Consider the following 19,407-nt stretch of genomic DNA (forward strand, 5'->3'; position numbering starts at 1 on the left):
GTAACACCCATATTTTAGTGTATTTTTTACTAAAGGATTATTTTTATTTATTCAAAAAAAATTTATTCTCTTGTTTTAAAATTGTTGGATTTTTAGTTGGGTTATTTTTATGATTTTTAATTTTGCGAAAATTATTTTTGAAGTGCTTTCTTAAAATTAATTATTGTTATGCATTTAAAATTCTTCTCAAATTACATTAACTTATTGTTGGGTTTAATTATTTATTTTCCTTTTAATCACTACGTTTGAATTATTTTATTTCACTTGCTGTTTTAAAATTGTTTCCGATGAATCATTTTTGTGACCCAAGATGTTGGGATTGAACCTCATTTATTTCCCTCCATTTTCTCCTTCCTCTCTTTTTCTTTTCTTCTTTTATTTTCTTTTTCTTCTTTTTTCTTCTCCCTCGACTAGATAGGGGCATGAGATACTCTCCGAGAATCGAGGAGCTGGATGCAGTGCGGCGAAGAAGGTGGTTGTCCTGGCAGCGGAGCACTGAGAGAGAGATGAATGAGAGAAAAAGTGAGAACCTGAGAGATAGGGAGAGAGAGACAACGGCTTACGGTGAGCAGCCGGGGTAATGGATGGCAGCTTCCGTTGCTGGGGGCATTGGGCTTTGTTTTGAGGAGCACGAACAAGGACCCGAGCTAATGAGATGCTGAGGAAGTGGGGCTGAAGGCATTGACATGGGCTGCTTTGTTTTTGGTATAGAAAAACAGAGGATTTTGACTTGGTAAAAGCTGTGGGTTGTTGTTTCCTGTGGCTGTGGAACGCGGTTTTGGTGGTTGGTCTGGGCGGATGTTTACGAGGGAGTGCAATGGTGTAGCGGTAGTACGAACGACGGAGGGCTGGGCTGCTGGAACTTCACGTGGGGTAGCTACAGCGTCGGTTTTAAATAAGCGGAAGGAGGGTGATGCGACCTGGAGTGGTGTCTTTGTGCTTGACAGAACTCGATAGAGCGACCCACACTCTGTGCTTCGATGGTTGGCTCTCCATGGTGGTGCGCTGTTTGCAGGGAGGTCTTGCTGGCTATGATTCCGTGTGGCAAGGTAGCGGCATGAGGTTTCTTCGTGCAGGAAGTATGTGTGTATATATAGGTGATTGAAACAAAATAAAAACAAAACCCTAAAGCTGAGGAGAATAGATGCGTACGTGCATAGGAGTGCAATCATGTGTGGTGGGGAAAACAAAAATCATAAAACGAATAGTTGGTTTTCATGGTTTAACAATAAACGGGTGTGGGCTTGGGTCTTGGGTTTTTTTTTTAGTCATGGGTCTCGACTCAATTTCTAAAAATAACCCAATTTATTCTAGAAATTTCTTGGCTCAATTCTCACCTTGGCCCTTTAGAAAACAACCTAAATATCAAGTTGAATAAAATCATAATATGTCAAAACAAAGATTTTAGGCCCGTAGTCTAAATAAAAATATACTTGAAAAAAAAAACAGTAGCTAAACCGAGCAGAGACAGAGGTGAATCTTCCCCAAAAACAAAAATTTTATAAAACGGCTTGTTGTTGCACATGGGTATTACAATGTTTAACCCCTGTGGTAAGGTTGTGCTATCCCTAGTGGCCAAATCGAGCAGAGACAGAGGTGAATCTTTCCCTTATTATTCTCGGAGCCCTGAGTCTGCACACAGGAAATACCACAGAAAACCACATTTTTTCCAAAGTGGGTGCACTCAGAGACAGAGAAGTTGGTACCAACCCAAACAGAGTAGAGCAAAGCAGAGGAGAACAGAGTAGAGACAGAGTCAGATACAAAATTAGTACACCATACTAAAAGTTTCCGATTCTATATCAAAACAAAATTGAGTATCAAAACATATTCAGATCATTCTCATATACTGAAAACAAAATTCAGAGCATATTTTTAATCAATGCACAAATTTTTAGATTTTCAATATCGCTCTTTTTAACATTTCAGAGACAGCATGATAAAATAAAATTCATGTTTACACAATTTATGTCAGAAAATATTTTCCCTCTTTCATATAAATTTCATGAGTAATGCAAATAAATGACCGAAGTTGTTTTTCCCAAGTTCTCATTTAATAACAAGACATGCAAAATTTTCAGAAAGTTATCCTCAGTCTAAACAATTCATGTAAAACCTAGCATAGGAACTTCGCTTACCTAACTCACACAGTGTATTAGTGAGTAGCTCCTGTGTCTGATCTCTAGCTATTCCAATACCTATACTAGAGAGCATGTAATGACATATTAATAACCCACACAAACACTAAAAAAAAAAGCTGACCAACTTATAGTAACCATCCAACTCTACAATAAAATAACATAAGCCCTGCTTAGTAATTATTTCGCCACTCTCATGGCAAACAAAAACAACTCCATTTTCCCCATCAAACACGGTTGAACCAGCCGTTCATACCGGCCTGTACCACATGTTTAACCACTCCTCTAGCCAACACCAATAACTCAAAAAATACACTGTAATAATCTCCATGCTCATAACCAACAACCATTAATCTTATTTAACAATCATCTCTTAAAACCCAAAACAACCAAGCATAATAACTCCTAATAGTCACAACAAAGAGAAAAACACCATACACACTGTCACATTAACCCCAACCAGCCACAACGATTCCAAACAACCCAACACTGTCAACACATTTTATATAATTCTACCATTACAGTTGTAAATTTCAGTGGAGAAGAATACTAAAAATTACAATACCAAATTTCATGATGTGACCCTTGAAATTAAAGGACTACAAGCTGTCCAGAAATGGAATTAATTCCCTGTGATCCAGTGGAAATGTCAGAATTCTGTTTATTCAAGGGCAAACACATCGCAACGGCAAAAATTCCAACACTCACAAGAGAGAAAAATTACCTTGGCGGCGGGAGGGTGGTTGTAACACATCTAGGAAGAAGAAGGAAGAAAAATTACCTAGTCAATCTTATTTGGGTGGAACGTTGGCACCCTTTTCAGTTATGCAAAGTCTAAATCAGAATATTATTCCCTTTTACTTCTCTCTGTATCTCTCTCTTTTCTTCTTCATCCATGGAGGTCCTCACCCTCTAAGTAAGTTATCACCATTACAAACTAGTATCCATTTACATAAAATACTCAAACAAAAATACTACAGTGTTATAGTTGGTATAAGAGAGTGATCCCAAGTGACAATCACTCAATCAGCTCCAAGATAGCAGAAGGAACTCGTCTCAATCAGCTCCAGTGGAAGAAATCCACTGATTCTCAGCTCAAAAACTTGGAACTAGAGATGTTATCTCAGAAGAGGCAATCAGATACAGTGATGCAACAATTGGCCACTATTACCATGGAGTTACAGAAGAAGAACAAAGACAATCCAAGGGCAGAGAGCTCTTCAGACAACCAGCAACAGAGATTTCCCCAAAGGGACATTGATATGGAGGTATAGCCTCGGTAGGTACGAATTGACTTCCCTTCTTTTCATGGGGATGATCCAAATGGTTGGCTATACAAAACCAACCAATATTTTGCCTATTATAACACTTTACCCCAACACAAATTAAGATTAGCCTCATTCCACAAGGAAGGGCTAGCTTTGGCGTGGTTCCAAGATCTAGAGGAATCGGGTACCATCCAGGATTTGGAAGGCTTTAATAGAGCCTTATTGTTGAGCTTTGGACCATCAGCTTATGATGATCCAATGGAGTTCTTAACCAGGTTAAAGCAAATGGGGTCAGTGGAGGAATATAAGGCTAGTTTTGAAGGGCCGTCTAATAGACTGAGGGGACTATCAGAGGCCCTGTCCAAAAAATAAGCCCCAATAGATGAAAGATAGGAGGGATAAGGGCTTGTGCTATTATTGTGATTCCAAATGGAATCCTATCCATGACAGCAAGACCTTCCTATTTAGCTTTCCTAATTGACAACAAGACCTTTCTTACTTAGCTTTCCTAATCTGTATATATATACTCCCTAACTTAGACAGGTCATGTTCCTTATTTAGACAGATTATGTAAATAGTCCTAGTTTTCTTTTGTAGACAGATTTGATTGCTATGAATTTGGCTTGATTCTATCCCTGTATCACGCACACTTGTGCCTTTATAATGAAAGGAAATCCTCACTAAGGAGGCATTCAATCCAATTTGACATGGCTTCAGAGCCAAACCTTAGAGATAGTTTTGGTTCTTTCTAGTGAGGAAATTGTTTTTTCCCATTGGTAGGTACTAGTTTTCCTACTGTCAGCACCTTCTATGAATGCTTTGAGGGCTGCGACAACCTTTGGCTTGGTGGGTAATAGTTTACTCATCTATCAGCACTATCTAGGAGTTTTGCGGTTGTTGGGACCTTTTGTGAGTGCTTTGAGGGCTGCAACATTTTTTCAATTGGTGGGTGATAGTTTTCTCCTCCTATTGGCACTATCTAGGAATTTTTGGGTGATTCTAGTTCTTGGATATCAAACTAGAATCTCAATACACTTGTTTATGGGCTGTCGGAAAGTTCTTTGCTGAGTTTTGGGCTATCGGCAATTGGTGTGAAGTTTGTTTTGGTTGTCGGCACTTTTGTCTGGGTGTGGGTCTGTCGGCACAGTCTGTGGGGAGTGGGAAGGTATTTTTTTCTGGACTTGTGTTTTTGTCTCTTGTGGACCTCTTGTCTTCCGATTCATTTTCTATGAGATTCACAAGTAAGAATTTCTCTGCCTGGGAATTTCAATTTCATTTATTTGTTATGTGAAAGAGTTATGGGGTCACATATGTGGGAGTGATTCTGCTCCTACTGAGATTCCTAAATTGGCTCATTGAAAGATCAAAGATGTTAGGGTGATGACATGGATTTTAGGATTTGTTGACCCTCTTATTGTTCTTAATCTGAGGCCATATAAGACTGTTTAATCTATGTGGGAGTACTTAAGAAAAGTGTATAATCAGGACAATACTGCCTGGCGTTTTCAGTTGGAGCACGAGATTGCTAGTTACACTCAAGGCGATCTCTCCATTCAAGGTTACTTTTTTGGGTTTAATAATCTCTGGGGAGAATGTCCTGACATTATTTATGCCAAGGTACTGGAAGAATCTCTCTATGTTGTGCAGGAAGTTCTCAAACAGAGCAAGCGGGATCAGTTTTTTATGAACTTACGACTTCAATTTGAGGCCACACGTTCCAATTTAATGAACCATGATCCATCATCTTCTTTGCACGTTTGTTTTGGGGAGTTACTTCGTGGGGAACAGCGTCTTGCCACACATGCCACTTATTAGCAAGAAAAAATGTTACCAAATACAATGGCTTATGTGGCTCATGGGAAAGGCAAGGGACGCAACATGAAGAAAGTTCAATCTTTCAGCTACAAGGCGATCTCTCCATTCAAGATTATTTTTCTTGGTTTAATAATCTCTGGGGAGAATTTCCTGATATGAGTTATGCCAAGGTACCGGAAGAATGTCTCTCTGTTGTGCAAGACGTTCATGAACAAAGCAAGCAAGATCAGTTCTTGATGAAGTTATGACTTGAATTTGAGGCCGCTTGTTCCAATTTGATGAACTGTGATCCATCGCCTTCTTTGGACTTTTGTTTTGGGGAGTTACTTCGTGAGGAGCAACGTCTTGTCACACATGCCACTTATTAGCAAGACAAAATGTTACCAAATGCAGTGGCTTATGCGGCTTATGGGAAAGGCAAGGGATGCAACATGAGGAAAGTTCAATGTTTCAGCTACAAGGAATAAGGCCATATTGCTGCTCACTGTGCTAGGAAATCTTGCAATTACTGTAAGAAGCTGGGGCATATTATCAAAGAATGTCCTATACGTCCCCAGAATCGTCAAGCTAATGCTTATCAGGCCGCTGTGAGTCCATCTACTTCCACTAACTCTGGTATTGTTGGTAATTCATTTGCTCTTACTCCTGAGGTGGTGGAACAAATGATTATTTCAGCATTTACAGCCTTAGGGCTACAAGGTAACGATTCACTTCCATCCTTATCGTGGCTTGTTGATTTGGGTGTGTCTAATCACATGACTAGTTCTTCTTATACACTTAGCAATGTTCGGACTTATAATGGCTCGTTGCACATTTAGATTGCTAACGGTAGTCAGTTATCTATTCATGCTATTATGGATGTTAATTTCACAGTTAGAGATGTTTTTGTATCTCCTGACCTTTCCACTAGTCTTATATTAGTAGGTCAGTTGGTTGATAACAACTGTGATGTTCGTTTTTCTCATGATGGTTGTCTTTTGTAGGATTAGGTGTCGGGGAAGATACTCACGAATGGGCCTAAAGTTGGACGTTTATTTCCTCTGCATTTTTCCATTCCTAATGTTCTTTCATTTTCTTATAATATTGTCAACAATAAGGGTGAAGTATGGCACAAAAGGTTGGGTCATCTTAATTTTGTTGTTTTGTCTCATTTAATAAACTCTGGTTTGTTAGGCAATAAAGATCAATCTTGTCATCTCTCTTTTGATTGCTCCACATGTAAATTAGATAAAAGTAAGTCTCTTGTTTTCCCTCTCATGGTAGTCATGCTGAAAGTTATTTCGATTTGATTTATAGTGATGTGTGGGGAGTTTCTCCTTTTACCTCACATGCGAATTATAAATATTTTGTTACTTTCATTGATGATTATACCAAGTATACTTGGGTTTATTTTATTCGTTCAAAATCTGAGGTCTTTTCCATTTTCCAACAATTCATCGCCTATGTTGGGACTTAATTTTCTTATAGAATCAATATTCTAAAGCTTGGTTCCCGTGCTGAATATATGTCTCGTGAGTTTCATGATTTTCTCCAACAAAAGGCATTGTTTCTCAGATGTCTTATCTTTATACACCTTAGCAAAATGGTGTTGCTGAACGTAAAAATAGACATTTGTTGGATGTTGTTCGTACTTTATTGCTCCACTCATCTATTCCACCTAAATTTTGGGTCGAAGCATTATCTACAGCAGTTTATTTAATTAATAGATTGCCATCCAATGTCTTGAAATTTGAAACTCCTTACTTTCTTCTTTATCATCAGCATCCTCGTTATCTTGATATACATACTTTAGGTTGTGTTTGCTTTGTTCATTTGCCATCCCATGAACGTCATAACTTATCTGCTTAATCGATTAAGTGTGCTTTTATGGGTTATAGTGTTTCACACAAAAGCTATGTTTGCTATGATCCATGCACTAATAGATTTCACATTTCTCGTCATGTTGTCTTATTTGAAAATTAGTCGTTCTTTTCTTCTCATATTGAGTCTTTGCCTAAGATGCATGTTTTGCAGCATTTTGATTACTTGACTCCTTTTCCTAACCGATTCAAACCTGGACTTGTATATGAACGACGACGACCCACTTTGCCCCTTCTTGAGCCTGATCTGCCATCTGAGCCTGCTTAGACTGTATCTTCTACGGGTGATCTGGACAACCCACAGTTCCTTGACGTTGGACCATAGTGTCTCATCCACCCGATCGGTATGGTTTCTCTCATACCCCTCTTCATGTTACTTTGTCTTCCATTCCCATTCCGTCAAGCTATTCCAAGGTGGCTAAACATGATTGTTGGCATGAGACAATGGCCAAATAGCTTCGGGCTCTTCAGGATAATCATACATGGGATGTTGTCCCTTTTCTTGCTAAGGTTAAAGCCATTGGTCGCAAATGAGTTTATTCTATCAAGCAGCATTTTGACGGGACTCTGGATCGGAATAAGGCACGGTTGGTTGCACTTGGAATTAGGCAAGAGTATAGGGAGGAGTATGAGGAGACTTTTGCATGGTTGCCAGGATGACTATGGTGCGAACTGTCCTTTCTGTTGTTGCATCCCAAGGTTGGCCTCTTCATCAAATGGATGTAAAAAATGTCTTTCTTCATGGTGATCTCAAAGAAGAGATATACATGACCATTCTACCTGGTTTGTCATCCTCTTCTTCCTTGGATGTCTGTAAGTTGAGATGCTCATTATATTGGCTGAAACAAGCTCCCCGATCATGGTTTGATAAATTTCGATCCACCTTGCTTCGGTTTTCTTTTAAGCAGATTCAATATGACTCATCTTTATTTCTCTACGAGACATCTACTGGCATTGTTCTTCTTCTGGTTTATGTTGATGACATTGTTATTACTGGGACATATTCCACCTTGATCACCCAACTGCAGCAGCATCTTTAAGCTTCATTTCATATGAAGGATCTTGGTTCTCTTACATACTTCTTGGGGTTGGAAGTTCAAACTGATCCATTCGGAATTTTTTTGAATCAGCATAAATACACTCAGGATTTGATTGCTTTGGTTGGCCTTCAAGATACTTCTTCTGTGGATACTCCTCTGGAAGTAAATACACTCAGGATTTGAATCAGCATAAAAGGGTGATCTCCTTTCCGACCCTACTATGTATCGACAGTTAGTGGGTAGCCTGAACTAGTTGATTATTACTCAGCCTAATATTTCATTTGCTATCCAGCAGGTTAGCCAGTTCATGCAGGCTCCACATCATCTACATTTAGCTGTTGTTCATCGTATTATTCGATATCTTCGAGGATCTCCTAGCCATGGCCTATTCTTCCCTACTGAGAGAGTTATCTTCGCCTTGTGGCTTACAGTGATGCTGATTGGGCAGGATGTCCTGATACACGACAATTTGTTATGGGCTGGTACATGTTTCTTGGTGACTCTTTGATATCTTGGAAGAGTAAGAAACAGGATCGTGTTTCCAAATCTTCCACCCAATCCGAATACCATGCAATGTTTGCTGCTTGTTCTGAGATTCTATGGCTTCATGGTCTTCTTGTTATGCTTGGTTGTGTTCTGTCCGATCCTACTCCTCTCCATACTGACAACATTAGTGTCATTCAGATTGCCACAAATCCTGTTTTTCATTAACGTACAAAACACATCGTGGTGGACTGTCATTCCATTCGGGAAATCTTGGACACTCGTATCATTTCTCTTCCTCATGTATCTACTGACCTCCAGATCGCTGATGTGTTTACAAAGTCCATGAGACGACAACATTAGCAGTTTATTGTGGGCAAATTGATGCTTCTTGACCGACCAACATCAATTTGAGGGGGATGATAGCAAGACCTTCCTATTTAGCTTTCCTAATGGACAACAAGACCTTCCTTATTTAGCTTTCTTAATCGGTATATATATACTTCCTTACTTAGACAGATCATGTTCCTTATTTAGACAGATTATGTAAATAATCCTAGTTCCCTTTTGTAAACAGATTTGATTGCTGTAAATCTGGCTTGTTTCTACCCTTGTATCACGCGCACTTGTGCCTATATAATGAAAGGAAATCCTCACAAAGGAAATCCTCACCGTTAGGAGGTTGGAAGTGCCAACAAACTAAGTTGTTCCATATAGAAGAAGTGGAAAAAGAACCGTGAGAGACAGTGAAGGTAGAGGAAGTTATTGAAGGAGTTGAGGTGCTGGATTTTGTCACAAATTTAAAGCAACCAGAAATTTCTTTGCATGCACTAATGGGGATCTAAATCCCAAAATGATGAGGGTTAAGGGAAGAATTGGGAACCAAGGGGTAGTAATCTTAATAGACTCAAGGAGCACTCATAATTTTATAGACCCTTAGTGGAAAAAAGAAGTGAAATACTAGTTAATGCTAGGGAAAAAATAACTATGAAGGTTGCTAATGGTGAGCAGGTGACAAGTGAGGGGTGATGTGCTGCCTTAAGAGTAAAAGTGCAAGTCCATTTGTTTGTGAAAGTTGCTTTTGTACTAGTGCTAGAAGGATGTGACATGGTTTTGGGAGTACAATGGCTTCATGACTTGGGGCAATCCTATGGAATGTTAAGGACCTATCAATGCAGTTTCATTACAACAGTCACTTAGTGGAATTGCAAGGGATTTTGCCAGCTAAGTTAATTGAGAAGTGGAGCTTAAACCAGAACAACAAATTAGAAAAGAAAGGGTTGTTGCTAAAAGTAGTAGAAGTCAAGGAGGACCTTTCCAAACCAGAATTACCTGCTTCTATCCAATTACTCCTAAATTAGTTTGAGGTGGTCTTTGGGGAACCAAAGGGCATATGTAACAGCCCGCTAGAAATTCATTGGTAGAATTTCTATTGACTTTAGGAATCTCGTGAAAACCCCATAAGTTTTTACGAATCGACCAATCGCACAGGTTTTAGTCTGTCAACATAGTCAGTGTTATCACTCACTATGGTGCTAGAAATATGAGTTTAATTATTTGAGATAGTTAGAAGTGTTAGAATACGTTATGGTCTACGCCATTAGATTCAGTGGATTATTTAGGATTTTATAGTGCAATAGCCTATTTTCATAATTCCTGACGAAATGTCTGTTGAAAATTGTGAAATTATTTTTAGGGGCATTTCAGGGTTGAATTTTGTTAAATGATTTTCACTATAGGTTAATATGAATATTTAGAATTTTTTAATACTAAGTTTATTATGAATTTTTTTGAGTAAATAGTAATCTCGATAAGCGCACCCAGTGCAGTGTTTTCAAAATCACAGTGTGAAATATCCAAATTAGGTTGGAGGAGTTTTATTTGGACACTTGGCAACATCTTAGCTACACATAGTGAATAATATTAGAGACTTGGTACAAAGAGGAACCATTAGATGGATTTATGAAGGAAGTCAAGGTGTGAGATCATGTCACCTAAGTAAAACTTTGTTTCATTTGATCAACCAAATTGTGCCAAACCAAAGAGGGTTTCAACCCTAGCAAAACCCTAAATGGTTGGAATCCAATTGAAACCCCAAAAGCTTGGTTGAAACCGAAATCCTAAACGATTTCCCCAAATCCTAAAGTTGGCCTCCAAACCCTTTTTAATCTGATTTCTAGTATTGTGTTTAATCACTTGATTAAATCACTTTCATATGCTATTAATTAATCAAATCCTTGTTATGACATCATTATCCAACCTTTTAAACCTTGAAATTTTGATTGGGCCAAGAAAAATTGGTTTTGGCCTTAATAGCATCTCAAACCCTAACCAAACCCCCTTTAAACCCCAAATTGAAGCCCACTTGGTGGGGCCCACCAAGGCCCATGAAATTGACCACCTTGCAAAGCTTTTTGGAGAAGTTTCCTCCCCCACATGGCAGACCATCCATTGCCATTGGCTGCACCCAATAGTGCCTTGATGTGAAGGAGAAATCCACTCCATCAACCTCCATCTTTCACAACTACTGCAAGCAGTCTTTGCCCCTCACTATTCTCCACTTTATGTCACATAGCCACCTCTAATCAAGGGTCATTCCAGCCCACAACTTCACCCTCCAGGAGTCTATAGTCGTGCAAGTCACTTTTCAATCCCTTTTATCACTTCTTTTCTCCTGTTCTTAGAGAGAAACCCAAAAGAGAGCTCTCGGGCAGATTTCTGGGACATTTTGCGTGGCCATTTTAGACCCTTTTTAAGTATTTTCCCAAGATTATTCCATCACATAATTTTTTCGTATTTGAGTTTAGTTTCCGTGGATATCTTATTAGTCTCATTCCATGCACATTTGATCGGTCAAAAGTATTTGTAACCATGGAAAGGTCATTCTGGGCGTGAAACTGGAGAGTATGTTATGTTTTGGAAGTTTTGACCAAGCTAATGGACATATCTTGGTCCGAAACTTTTATGGAGTGTTGTTAACATGTGTTTATGAATGTTCATTAAGGTTTTGTTGCATGAATAAAGCTTTTGATGATAGATTTTCTTTGAGTTAGAAACTTGAAAACTGGAAGTGGAAAAACAGTTTCTGTTTTGTGAAAGTTTGAATATTTCGTGGTTTAATCTTATTCCAAAGGCATTGATATTTTTCTATGATGATCCTAAGCCTCTTATATACATGTTAGGATGTTATTTAGAAGATATTTAGTATTAGTGTTAAAGATATGATTTTCTATGCAAGAGGATTTCGGTTAGGCCTAAAATTTGATGTTATTGAGTTAGATCCATGTTTTATTAAATTTTAGCCATGTGATTTTAAGTTTGATGGTTGGATCTTCTTTAGGACACATTTTGAAACCATGTGATGTGTTAGTTTGAAGATCACATGTCTTTAAGCCATGGATCCAGAGATTGATCAAAGTTAGTTGGGAAAAACAGTTTCTGTTTTGGACTGAGTTTAAAACCAAAAACTCCAAGTGTTGTTTTGTGATTTTTGGTGAGTTTTATTTGATGATTTAAAGCATGTTTGATCTTAGGATGATATTATGAATATGTTAGAAGTAAGATTTGATTTTTTGGAATTCTTGGAGATGTTTTTATTACGGTCGAAACTTGTGTTTTAAGGTTTACTTTTTGTTAAAAAGTTTGGGTCTTTTTACAAAATTTTTGGTGTTCATAATTAGCTTTTTCTTAATGGATATGTTAAGTGTATTTTTAAACTTAGGATAGGAAGATCCTTGTTACAAAATTTTGGATTAATCATGGGTTTTGAATATGGAAGAAATTGCAACCAAAATCAAGAGAAATGGTCTATGAATGTTTCGGCCATTGTGAGTTTCCATAGTTGTGATTGGTTTTAAATTTTTCAGAGTTGTTATTTGAGTCTAGGACAAAATTTACATGAGGAATGTAAATTTTGGTAATTTTTGGAGTAAGGATGTGAAATCCTTAAGTTAGGGGTAAAATGGTCATTTGCCCACATGTAGAGGGTAAAATGGTAATTTTACTCTAAGTTGTCTCTTTTCACATTTTTAATTATTAGTAATTAATTTCTAACTTTTAGAATACCCTCTTACAGTTCCTCGTGTTTTGTGCTTTATTCTAGTAGAACGCGGCGATCGAGGTAAGTTAGCTTTTAACTTACTATCAGTTTAATGTGTATGAGTGATAAGTGAGGGAACTAAAGAGTATGTATGCATGTTATCATATGTGCTATGCCAAGTCATTACATATTTATCTGTTACACAAAATTTATTCTGTCATGAATTATTCATCTGTTACACAAGATATTATGTCACGTATTGCTATACATTGCAAGTATGTCATGTAAGTATGTCATCTATTACATGTATTTCATGTCACGTAATATTCACTGTCACATGTTATTCCATGTTAAGAAATGTTGTCTGTTATATGGTATGCTATGTTACGAAATGTTGCATATTACATGTATGCCATGTTATGAAATGTTCTCTGTTACATTTATGTCTCGAAGTATGTCATGTCTGTCATTTTACGTTCATGTCACATTATGCTACGTCAGGACTTCTGTCTTTTATCTCACGTTCATCTTACGTCACATTACGAAATGTCATGTATGCCAGTTAAGTCATTCATGTCAATCACGACCCTAAGCGCTAGGATAGGGTAATATCTTAGTGGAACTCCTTTGTTCACGCTGGAGTGTCTAAATAGGTGTGAAATTCCCTGGGTTGACGAAGTATAGTCAACAGGTTGCGAATGGGACCTAATTAGCTGGTCACCGGAGCGCGCTAGACACTAACGCCGATGGTGCCACACATTATGTTACGTGTGTCCACAGCAAATGTGGCACCAACAAATAATTCATGGGGCCACAACAAATGTGGAGCATGAAGTATAGGGCCACAACAACTGTGGAGTATGTATTAACGCACTCACAACTGGTATAGACACCTGTGATGTGATGCGGTAATCGGCAGGAACACACGGCTCAAAGGGACCTGTGTAGCACCCATATGGTCATTTTAATGATTAAGTCTATTGAATAAGATTCCAAGTTCATGCATTTCACGTTCAAGTCATGTGTCACGTTATGTTATGTTCAAGTTTACGTTCACGCAATCATGGTAATCCCATGAAACAAGAATATGTTTCAAGTTCATGTTATGTTATGTTCACGTTTACGTTATGTTCAAAGTTCACATTTATGTTATGTCATGCTCAAGTTCATGTTCAAATTATGCATGCTCACATTCATGTTATGTTTCAAGTTCATGTTATGTTTCAAGTTCACATTCATGCTATGTTTCAAGTCCATGTTATGTTTCAAGTCACGTTTATACTAAACTTCAGTTTCAGTTTAAGTTATGCCAGTTATGTTATGTTGTATGTCAATTTATGCCATGATTACTTATGATTTGATTATGCATTCATGTTTTTACTGCCATGCATGCATCATTAACCTGTGTGAAAGTTTCTTGTTAACTTGCTGAGATTTGTAATCAAATCTCACTGTGGTAGTCCCAACTACCATTCCCTCCGAATGGTAGATTTTGTTATAGGATCTGAAGGAGAACCAGGAATCGACCAACTGGAAATGGTCGACTAAGCGACGGTGCAACGTAGATGATAGTACAGTAGTTACCTCATATTACTACTTGTATTTGTGGAGTTCAATCTCCAGCACTCTTTTGATCACAATCATAAGGACTATTATTGTGATCTTAGTTGTTTAGTATGTTGTTAAGTATGAAGTATGTTTTAAGTATTTGGGATATTTCAATTTGGTGCATAGTATTGCTAAAAAAAAAAAAAAGAAAAAAATTATTCTCCGCTGCGAATATTGCATAATGTTAGATGCATGTTAGGAACATTGCATCTTATACGTCATGAACGGGGGCAAGTAACCTTGTGTTGCATGTCTCGACGCTTCAAATGTCCGTCCGATCCCAAGCGGAATCTAGGGGCATCACAGCTTACCCCTTAAAAGATCTCATGATCACAGCTTTAACCTACAACCAAACACTCAACCCATATCAGTAAGACCCTATAGATACCCATATTTTCAAAAGATTGAGATAGAAAAAATTGTTAAGGAGCTACTCACCTAAGGGGTAATCCGATAGAGCCAAAGTCCTTATTCATCTCCCGTGTTGTTAGTAAGAAGGCAGAAGGAACTTGGAGGATGTGAGTGGACTATAGGTCCTTGAAGATAAATTTCCTATTCCGATGGTGGAGGAACTGCTTGATGAGTTGAGTGGGTCTAAGCTATTTCCCAACACCGATTTAAGTAGATGCTGCAATCACTGAGCAAAGGACAAGACTCCATTAGTTAGTAAAGGATCTTATGTTGTCATAAACAACTTGAATAAAGAAAAGAGCATACCAGATGAAGTGACTGCTTATGAACACATTGTAAAACATGTGTCCAATGCCTAATGATTTCAGCTACATCAACAGTGGGCTGAACGCTTCCACTCCTATCATCTACTCGAGAAAGTGTTCCATCATTTACAATTTTTCTCTATTTGAGTTGACATGTGTTCCATCACTTTGCTCTTTTTCATCCAACCATGTTGAGTGAAGGTCACCAGGCTCAACAGACAAGACATATGAACAAGAAACCTGAGAACTATGATCCACAGTTGCAAGCAAGATGATCCAAAGATGCGGTATTTAAAGAAAAAAAAAAGAAAAAAAAAACCCAGGTTCCAGATTTAAAACCCTGATTCATCAAGGTTCTGACCCGACTTTGACCCGGGTTCTAGCCTAGATTTGAAACCTGGGTTCTGGGTAGTTAGAGGATGTGAATAAATGTGTGGAGAACTTTTGGAGGTGCTTTGTTGGGGATAGGTCTCGAGACTGGTCTAACTGGGTACTCCTGGCTAAGTGGTGGTACAACATCACCCAACATTCATCCACATGGATGACTCCATTCCATGCAGTTTAGGAATACCCCCATCCTAAGTTGCTAAGCTATGTACCAAGACTAATCTAAGGTAGAGGCAGTAGAGGAGGCTTTACAATCAAGGGATTACATGATCTAGATTCTCAAACACAATCTCCAACGAGCTCAAAACAGAATGAAGAAATACTATGATGTAAAGAGGAAAGAAAAAAAGTTCAAGGTGGGAGATTTCGTTTACCAACGACTGCAACCTTACGGGTAGCTCAATGTAGCCCATCCTCGGATTTATGGGTTGTTCCCCATCACACAGAGGGTTGGATCCGTGGCTTATATAATATATTTAAAATTTATATTATATATATATATATATATATAAACTCTATAAGTGAAATGACGTCGTTTTGTCCATGACAAAATGGCACCGTTTCATTTTACCTTAACTCCCCCCCCCCCCTCGATCTTCTCAAACTCTCTTCTCTCTCAGATTCACTCTCTCAGTCTCTCATGCTCTCTCAGTCTCTCGTCTCTCGTCTCTCTCACTTTACCTTAACCACCCGTCGTTTGATGCACCAAACTCCAAAGGTAGGACTCCTTATGGCTTACTCCGGACCTCGATTGGAATTTGGAACCGGGATTTTTTCTTTTTTTTGAGTTTTGGATCGGAGATTGGAGGAAGGATGGGTTGAATCGGAGATTGTGGTTGAGAATGATTGTGAATTTATGTGTTGTGGATTCTGATTTGTGCATGTGTTTGAAATTGAACGATAGTGTTCGAATTTTTCTTTTTTTGTAGTTTCATGTTTGTAGGTTTTCGGATTTGGAACCCTAAATTAGTTTAGGGTCCAAATCTGAAACCCTGAAATTTCAATTTGAAACCCCTAATCAATTTATTTAGGGGTTTTAGATTGAACCCCTAAATCAATTTATTTAGGGTTTCAATCCGAAACCCTAAATTGATTTTAGGTGTGTCAATTGAAATCCCGAAATGGCTAAATCAACCCTAAATTGATTTTAGGTGTTTGAATTGAAATCCCGAAATGGCTAAATAAATTGATTTAGGGGTTCAATCCAAAACCCTAAATTGTGTTGGGTTTGCACTTTGCTTTGGTTTTTCATGTGTGGTGTAATATTATGATTTGTTTATGTCTTGTGTTGCTTAATTTTATAATTTTTTATTGTGTTGTGGAATCAGGAATGTCTTCTCAAAGGGATTCCAGTGATAGGTCTCCTACCCCTACCAGTAACCTTACCCCAGAACCTAACCCTACTCTAACCCTTGAGAGTACACCTTCCCCCCCCCCCCTCCCCCAAGCCCACACAGGGCAAGAAACCTGTTTCCATAGTTTGGTCTCACTTTACCAAACTAGAGGGTGGTGATCCTAATAACCCCCAAGCTAAATATAATTACTGTGGGAAAATATATGAATGTCACTATAGGAAACATGTGCATCCCAGTTAAAGGTTCATTTAGAAGAACAATGCACGAATAGTCCAATATTAAGATCTTTACTGGAGAAGAGTCAATCTAGACTAGATATTGGACTAAACAAAATGGCGGATGGGAGTAGTGGGGGTCCAAGGTTGAAGGGGTACACAAAGTATAATGCCGATGAGTGTAGAAGGAAGTTAGTTCGTATGATTATCATAGACGAGCTACATTTTCAGGTTGTGGAGAGGAGAGGGATCCAAGAACTTGTCCATGAATTAGAACCTAGATTTATGCTTCCTTCTCGCCACACTGTGGCAAACAATATTAAAAAGATGTATAGAAAAGATAAAGATGTTTTGAGAGGCCAATTGGTGGGTTTGGTAGTTTACCTCACCACCGATACTTGGACTTATGTCCAAAATATGAATTAAATGTCTTTGACTGTTCATTTTGTTGATTCTGATTGGATTCTTCACAAAAAAATTATTAAGTTTTGTCAAATAACTAATCAAAAAGGTGAGACGACTGGGAATGCCTTGGAGACTGCAATAAAGCAGTGGGGGTTGGCATGGGTTTTGACAATTTCGATTGATAATGCCTCATCTAATGATGTCGCCTTGGGATATCTAAAGACCTATCTTAGAGAGGCAAATAAGACATTCTTGGGTGGTGAATATTTGCATGTTAGATGTGCTGCACATATCTTGAATATAATTGTGACTGAGGGGTTGAAAGATATTGATGACTCGGTTGCATAAGTTATAATGGTTGTGAAATTTGCAAAGACTGTGGGCATAACATCGAAGAATGGTCTTTGCACTAATGTTTCTAACAAATGGAACTCAACCTTCTTGATGTTGGAGGCAACCCAAGATTATAAGGCAGCCTTTCAATTATTCATTGATGCCTTTCAATTATTCATTGATGAAGACATTCAATATATCAAATACTTTGATGAGCACAGGGGATTAGGAAAGCCTAATGATGATGATTGGGAGGTAGTTTCTATTTTTGTTGATTTTCTTGAGGTTTTCTACGATGTCACATTGAAGTTATCTGGTTTTTTGTACCCTTCATCCCATGAGTTTTGTCAACAAATATGTAGGTTGAAAGAAGAATTAGACGACATGTGTAGGGGTTCCAATCTAAGGATGAGGGGGATGACAATGACCATGAGGGTCAAATATGTTAAGTATTGAGGAGATTTGAGTAGACTAAATATTTTGTTATATATGGCTGTAATTCTTGATCTCCGTCTGAAAATTTCAGGCATGTTATATGGTTTGGGACTTGCGCACGATCATGTATGGGTTGATCCTATTGGTGATATGGCCCAAGATATCCTAGCTAAATTGTATGATGAGTTTAATACGATTAAGGATCGTATTGCATCTACTACACCAACCCCAACGTCTCCTCCAGACACCAGGCCAATAAAGAAGCGTAGATTGGCGTGGACTAAGACCCTTGCATAGAATCCCACACTAGTCTGTCAATCTACGGAGGTGGTTTCGGAGTTAGACAACTATTTGTCCAGGAATCGTATTCGAGATGATAATGATTTCGATATATTAGGATGGTGAAAGGTGGCAGCAAAGAAATATCTCATCCTTTTTAAGATGGACAGCTGTATTTTGGTTATCCCTATTAGCACCGTTGCCTCAGAGTCAACCTTTAGTACCGGATGGCACATATTCTATCATTTCCATAGTTCATTATCTCCTACAACTGTGGATGCATTGATATGCACACAAAGTTGGATGATGGGAGAGAATAATCTTGTTTCGGATGTTTTAGATTTTAAGGAGACTGACGAAGAGCGTGGTGATCACTCTGGATCTGGACCACCTGGCAATTGTTGTTTTTATTTTATTATTTTGATTTATTTATATTCATTTCGATTTCGTCGGTATTAATTTTAGTTTTAATTGTTGTAGCAACACATGAGACGACTAAGACAATGTCTACCTCCGCTATAATATGAATATGTGCTCAAGCCTCAAATCTCAATGAGTTAATAAAAAGACTACCTACCCAGGCCGCCCCAAATGTCATAGTCAAAGACTCAAACAGCTCTATCTTCAGATTCTTAAAATATTGAAATTGGAATAATTTGTACGTATTATGTATTCAATGATTTGTAATGTTGATACAATGTCTCTTGGACACTTTTATGTTTGTAATTTTGTAATTGTTTAGCCATTCAATTTTGTAATAGCTTAGTTACTATTATTAGTTTAATAGGTAGTAGACTAGTAGTCTGTAGTAGTACTTCATTTGCTCTAAATTAGTAAATTTGTATCATTTATATATTATTTTTATTCATGTAACTTTTTTTTTAATATGGTTTCATAACTTTTTTTTTTTACTTCTAATTTTATGGGCCCAAAATGGCCCAGAAGCTATTTATGGGCTAAAAAGACAAATCTAATGGGCCATTTTAGGCCCATTTCAACAGTTTATGGGTAAAAAATGGGCAGATGAATTGA

At 38.0% G+C, this 19,407-nt stretch overlaps 1 protein-coding gene across 1 annotated transcript; it reads left to right on the forward strand.

Moving 5' to 3' along the window:
- The first annotated feature begins 8,132 nt into the window (after positions 1-8,132).
- Positions 8,133-8,831, forward strand: LOC108981780 (uncharacterized mitochondrial protein AtMg00810-like). The gene is made up of 3 exons (XM_018953030.1): positions 8,133-8,282; positions 8,416-8,550; positions 8,640-8,831. The coding sequence occupies exons 1-3, from the start codon at positions 8,133-8,135 to the stop codon at positions 8,829-8,831; spliced, it is 477 nt and encodes a 158-aa protein (XP_018808575.1).
- The last annotated feature ends 10,576 nt before the right edge of the window (positions 8,832-19,407 follow it).

Source organism: Juglans regia, chromosome 16 (genome assembly GCF_001411555.2).
Source record: "Juglans regia cultivar Chandler chromosome 16, Walnut 2.0, whole genome shotgun sequence".
In the NCBI taxonomy this organism is placed as follows: Eukaryota; Viridiplantae; Streptophyta; class Magnoliopsida; order Fagales; family Juglandaceae; genus Juglans; species Juglans regia.